General features: G+C 37.3%; 2 protein-coding genes across 2 annotated transcripts in view; both read left to right on the top strand.

Moving 5' to 3' along the window:
• Window positions 1-3,483, top strand: part of TAS2R9 (taste 2 receptor member 9) — a 5,071-nt gene extending 1,588 nt beyond the window's left edge. Inside the window, exons 2-3 of the mRNA XM_081818935.1 lie at window positions 2,142-2,233; window positions 2,464-3,483. Coding sequence (XP_081675061.1) covers window positions 2,142-2,233; window positions 2,464-3,239 — 868 coding nt within the window. The 3' untranslated portion in view covers window positions 3,240-3,483. The remainder of the gene's footprint in view (window positions 1-2,141; window positions 2,234-2,463) is intronic.
• Window positions 3,484-5,081: 1,598 nt separating this feature from the next.
• On the top strand, window positions 5,082-6,321 carry TAS2R8 (taste 2 receptor member 8). The gene is given in 4 exon segments (XM_081818934.1): window positions 5,082-5,494; window positions 5,496-5,592; window positions 5,594-6,008; window positions 6,230-6,321. Coding segments are annotated over 4 exon segments (918 nt in total). The 5' UTR covers window positions 5,082-5,180.
• The last annotated feature ends 302 nt before the right edge of the window (window positions 6,322-6,623 follow it).

The raw sequence follows: 6,623 nt of genomic DNA, 5'->3' as shown, positions 1-6,623 counted from the left end.
TTTCCTTACATTCTTGCACAACAAAATATTTTAGGCTCATTTTGTATTTTTTCTAATCCTTTCCTGGATTTACTATTTCTCCAAGGAGTCCTGATTTCTTTTAGTGTGGAAGTGTATTTAAAAACCAAGATTTGGTTGCATACACACATACACACCTATTATTCTCTCCATGTGTCTGTTTTTCTATATATATGTATGTATATGATGAATCTATACTGGTAGCTCTAATTCAGTTAAAAAATACAGACTATTCTTTCCATGTTGTAAATCCTATCTTTCACAATGAAAAACATGGATCTCATTTTTTTTTTCAGTATATATATTCATTTGTTCAATCCTAAAATACACTGAAAGTAGTTTCAGATTTGCTAACACATACCACTTGTAGGAAAAAAAAAGAGAAAGAAAGAAAAAGAAAGAGTAGTAACTACACTTCGATACTTCTTTACAGTTAATGTATGCCTATGTGAGCACATATAGTCAAAAATCTGTTGAAAAGTAATTTTGGAAAAAAAAGTTATTTTGGTTGGTTCTCTTTTTTTCCCTTCAGCATTGGTTATATTATTAATTTGAAAAAGTAAGGGCTGTATTTTAATTGCATTTTGCTTTAGGTTTTTTTTCTCCAGCCCTTATTTTATTTTATTATCTCAAACATCAGCATCAAGACTCAAAACTATACAAAAGGCATACTGATAATGGTGTAATCTGCTTTCCATAACTTCCATCTCATTTTAAATCACTCCCTATTGGTAATCAATTTCACTTATTTCTGGTTTCTTCTTCCTATTTGTATTTTGTTTGTTTTACTCACTTTTTAATTATGCTGCTTCAAATGTTTTGGAAAAGCAAAGAGCCCCATGAGCTGTGTGAAAATCAAGGAATAAGCTTCTGCTCTTTCACCCTCACTCAGTTCAGCGGTTCACCAACGAATGGCAGGTGTGACCGTGGTGAGTCATAAATTGATTTAAATGTTGCCCTAACTTTGGAGAATTCCTGATCTTTCCAAGGTGGTCCACAATCACTGGGCCTGGGGGTGATTTCAGCAGTGGAGAGGAGGGGCAGGAAACCAGACTTTAAGGGGGTGGACAGATCTCAGTGTGCCCCCAGGATCAACGCGAAGGGAGCTGACCCCAAGCCGGCTGGCCCCAGGCGTGCCCCAGGGGCTCTCCCGGGCACCACCTCCGCCAGGGCCAGGAGCGGGGGACACGGGTGTGTGGGCTCTCTGCCCTATGGAAGGGGTCCCAGGGATGGAGGGCAACCAAAAAAGTATACAAATAGTAAACATATGATCCAATATGTTTTGTCTTTGAAATCGGTATCCATTATTATAAAAGCATTATAAAGAAGATTGCACTCAGATTTTAACATACAGAATCTGAGGTCAAATTCTGAGTAATAACAGGCACAACTGGAATGTCTTCAGTGCTCAGTCTTCGCCATTACAGGATGGAAGAGCTGGAAAGTCAAGTAATCATCTTTACGAGAAAATTGAAAACCACTGCTGCCCACCTGAGTTATCCTAATTAATGAAGTGAATACATTGCTTTAAGACTGAAATTAGTCATGTTAACTGTCAACACTCTAAATCCACAATTATTTTTAAGCTCCAAAACATGCATTTGCACCAAATGGACCATAATCTGGGAGTACTTTGCAAGTCATCAGAGACAGTAATGTGCCACATCTGCAAATTAAATTGGATCCATATTTTCCAAGTAATTAATTTTTTTCTTGAAGTTCCTGGTCAAAAGCTTAAATTCGATAACTCCAAAATATACAAAGCTTAAAATGAGAAAGATTGTGCAAATCCAAGAAATCAGATCCATTCCTATTTTCATCTTGGAGGCTTTCAATCATCACTGCACATGAAAGATATTACTGGCCAATCAGTGAAGTCTTTAGGTAGTTCTCACCCGGAGCAGACTGGCTATCTCACTGACCTGGATCAAAGCTGACAAAGAGGACAGAAAAAGACAACTTCAGCATGACCTACATGACAGACATATATATACACCATTCTTCACTGGTCAGCTGAAAGCCAATTCATCATCAGTGATATCCCAAGTCAGAACTCTCTGCTGACAGGCTAAGTACAACGGAGGTAATTTCTACCATCCCGATCGCTGGTGAATTGACTATAGGAATTTGGGAAAATGGATTGACATTATCTTGGTGAGCTTACCCATCTCCAGAATCTGTTTGTTGTGTTTGGTATCGTTAGATGGCTTTATTTGTTTTTTTTTAAAGATTTTATTTATTTATTTGAGAGAGAGAGAATGAGAGAGAGAGAGAGCACATGAGAGGGGGGAGGGTCAGAGGAAGAAGCAGACTCCCTGCTGAGCAGGGAGCCTGATATGGGACTCGATCCAGGGACTCCAGGATCATGACCTGAGCCGAAGGCAGTCGCTTAACCAACTGAGCCACCCAGGCGCCCTAGATGGCTTTATTTATGTATCTCCCGAGATAGATATGCCGGTAGCAAGCTAATGAGCATTGTGGATGTTTTCTGGACACTTAGCAATCATTCAAGTGTCTGGTTTACTTCTTGCCTCAGCATGTTCTATTTACTGAAGATAGCCAATATATCCCACCCATTTTTCCTCTGGCTGAAACTAAAGATTAACAGAGTCGTCCTGGGGATTTTTCTGATGTCCTTCCTTACCTGTATAATTATTAGTGTTTCATTGAATGAGGACTTCTGGGATCCCTTCAAAGGCAATCATAAGGAAAACATAACTTGGGAATTCGAAGTGAGTAAAATCCCAAGTGCTTTCAAACTGGTTATCCTGAACCTGGAGGCTATCATTCCCCTTGTTCTTTGCCTAACCTCATTTCTCTTGTTACTTTTCTCCCTATTTAAACATACCAAGCAGATGAAGCTTAATGCCACAGGGTCCAGAGACCCCAGCACAGAGGCCCACATGAGGGACATAAAGGCAGTGATCATCTTTCTGCTTCTCTTCATTATGTACTATGCAGTCTTTCTTGTAGTAACCTCTAGCTTGCTGATTCCTCAGGGAAAATTAGTGGTGATGTTTGGTGGCATGATCGCTGTCATTTTCCCATCAAGCCATTTGTTCATTCTGATAATGAGGAACAGCAAACTGAGGGAGGCTTTTCTGAAAGTGCTAAGGATTGTGAAGAGTTTCCACAGAAGAAGGGAACCTTTCGTTCCACAGAGAATCCTGAATACAAGGAGAAAGAAATCAACAAAAGACCTTCTCCCTTCTCCCAATTGATTACATTCATTTTTTTATACATGCTTTAGAAATCATTAATATCTATCATTATCCTAAATTTTCCTTTGTGTTCCTTAACATTTCTGTTCTGGTTAACTTTAAATGAAATGTTATTGAACCACATATATTTCTTTGTCTTTGCAGGAAAAAATGAATCCAAATCCCATGCTAACATTTCATATCATTGCCTAAATGCAAAGAGATTCTACTTATTTCTGTCATATCTGGTAAAGGCCTTGAACTCAAAAAGTAGAAGAATTTTAATTAAACAGACTTTGGGGAAGAGATTTTAAAACATATCAGTCCTTCCTATAAAATCAATCATGTAAAAAACTATCTACTTTGAGCTGGAAGTCCGTACTTATCTTTTCTGCCCTGTCCTCTCCATTTCTAGAATGGCTCGTCCTCATAAGGATGGAGAAAAAACACTCTGGTGAGATCCTCCCTAGGGTGAAATATAATGTAAGAAAAGAGGGGTGATCTCAAGAAAAGGTTTGACTAGGAAAGGAGATAAGGGGTGCACAGTTAGAAATATGCGTATCAAACCATCCTAGCTGGTGATGCCAGTTTTAGGAGTCAGTTCTCAAAGATTCTTTGGAATGTTTTCCTATCCTTCTAGACTCAAGAATCTTTGACATGTGTTTTTTGTTTTGTTTTGTTTTGTTTTAGCATCATTCTCTTTTCTATTCTGTTTCTGATAACATTTTACAGATAACTAGTTTTCCTTAAATTATTAACTTCATGCTTTCCTATTACACACTATGCACACATAAGAAATAGGAAAAATACTAGATATGTTTCTTACATTATAGAAGTACTTAAATAAAATTAGAAGAACCCTAGTTTATGCGATTTGTATTACCTAGATTCTGTGATTTGTATTACCTAGTTTATGTGATTTGTATTACCTAGATTTGTGGGCTAGGTTTCCCAAGAAAGAATAAATCAATTTAACAGTAGACTTAGTCCTATTCCCTGGAAATATAATTCAGTAAATATTTTCTTAAAGGTGATTGCCCCATCTAGAGAAATGACTACAATGTAGAATGTGAGATTATAAATCTTATAAAAGGAGTTGATTGTAAATAGTATAAAGTGTGTTTTCTTAATTTTATATGAAAATATTCATTATCCAAGAGACAACATTTCAGGAAGTGAATTGTCATGGACAGCATTTCCCATATTAAATAAAACCAAATATAGCAGATTTATCTAGCATCTTTCACTTCTATTAAAAAAAACTACATAGAGAAAAAATTTTTAGTAAATATTGCCATGTGCCTGCCTAATAACACTATGTCATTTAAATTAGATTTGTATCATACCCTTCTCGAATTAATCATTTATATGAAAACAAAATTACTATCCTCTGACTGAAAGTTAATTTTCTACAACTGATTGTACTGATCATTTCCAAAATTAAAATTCATTTCCACTAGGAAACTTTTGATTAATTTATAATTTATGGTGAAGAAAATGGACTTTCATTTACACATTGTGATTTTTATGGAATACATGTTTTTGTTTGCTTTCTGTGGCTCTGTATTCAAAATTCAATTTGACAGGGTCAAAATACACAGAACTTAACAGCAAGAAGCCTGTTGCAAATTCATGAAATATAATCTCTTTTAATTTGTATAAGAGCAGTTTCAAGCAAACATTTCCCTTATCACTCACTAAAGGGTGATGATTATAATTTGCCCTGGCTCAAAGCTAGTCAAACTGTTTGGAGCAACCAGTTGGTTGTCCTCATGAATGGAGAAGCAATTCTATTTCAAAAGAGAGCTGGGTACTTCTGGAATTATATTAAAGTCAAAATAGTGGATGAGATGAAAATATTATTCCATGATTTGAAGAACTTATTTACCATGTTCCAACTGAGCGTCTGTAAATTAGCCCATCTGTGGTGATATTAGAGATCAGGGTCTTCTCCCTACCAACATGCTCAGTACAGAAGACAACATCTTTGTGATCATTGTAACTGGAGAATTCATAATAGGAATGTTGGGGAATGTATACATTGGACTAGTAAACTGGATTGACTGGATTAAGAAGAAAAAGATCTCCTCAATTGACTATATCCTCACCAGTCTAGCCATCTCCAGAATTTGTTTGCTCTGTGTACTGATACTAAATGGCATCATAATGGTATGCTACCCAGATTTTTATGAAAATGATAAGCTACAGGCAGTCATTAGTATCTTCTGGACACCCACCAACTACTTAAGTACGTGGTTTGCCACCTGCCTCAATGTTCAAGATAGCCAATTTCTCCCATCCACTTTTTCTCTGGCTAAAGAGAAGAACTGACAGAGTGATTCACTGGATTCTGCTGGGTTGTTTGGCCATTTCCTCTTTTGATCAGCCTTATACTAGCAACAACACCAAATTATGATTATGAGTTTCATAAAATTATAAATCATAAAAGAAACTGCACTGAAATGTTCCATGTGAGTAAAAGTCAATACTTCAACCCTTTGACTCTCTTTAACCTGTTGGCAATTGTCCCATGTACTGTATCATTGATCTCATTTTTCCTTTTAATTATGTCCCTATGGAGACATATCAAGCAAATGAAACTCAGTGTTACAGGCTGTGGAGACCCCAGCACAGAGGCCCATGTGAGAGCCATGAAAACTATGACTTCATTTCTCTTCCTCCTTTTTGTATACTATGGGGCTTCTCTTTTGGCGACTTTTAGCTACCCTATGAAAGAAAGCAAGTTAGCTGTGATGTTAGGAGAAATTATAGCAATTCTCTATCCTTCCGGTCATTCACTTATTTTATTTTATTTTTTTAAAGATTTATTTATTTATTTTGAGAGAGCGAGAATGAGAGAGAGAGAGAGAGAGCGAGAACATGAGTGGGGGAGGGTCAGAGGGAGAAGCAGACTCCCTGCCGAGCAGGGAGCCCGATGCGGGACTCGATCCAGGGACTCCGGGATCATGACCTGAGCCGAAGGCAGTCGCTTAACCAACTGAGCCACCCAGGCGCCCCACTTATTTTAATTATTAGAAATAACAAGCTGAGGCAGACATATATCAGGATGCTGAGATATGGGAAAACAGTCTGCATGATATAAAAATCTTAGCTTTATAAATGGACTTTGCTAAGAAAAAATACATTCTCATTTTTTCCAGTTATCCTGCTTATTTCGGGTAACATCTTTAAGTGTTCTTGAGACCTATTAGCACTTGAATGTATATATCCCATTTGTCTGTGTACACTCCAGATTCTCATCTTCACACGCCCTTTCCTCCAAGAGTTTGAGAGCTCACACTTCCCTTTTTGCCTTCTTACTGCAGATGTTAGGCATGTACTGCCTAGTTAAGTTCCTTTGAGTTTTTACTTAGGCCCATGATAAAGAGCACTGAACCGCACTGT

Source organism: Leptonychotes weddellii, chromosome 5, assembly GCF_054177405.1.
Source record: "Leptonychotes weddellii isolate Sample4059 chromosome 5, ASM5417740v2, whole genome shotgun sequence".
In the NCBI taxonomy this organism is placed as follows: Eukaryota; Metazoa; Chordata; class Mammalia; order Carnivora; family Phocidae; genus Leptonychotes; species Leptonychotes weddellii.
Note: the sequence above shows the minus strand (reverse complement) of the source record. Positions and strands in the feature narration are given on the sequence as shown.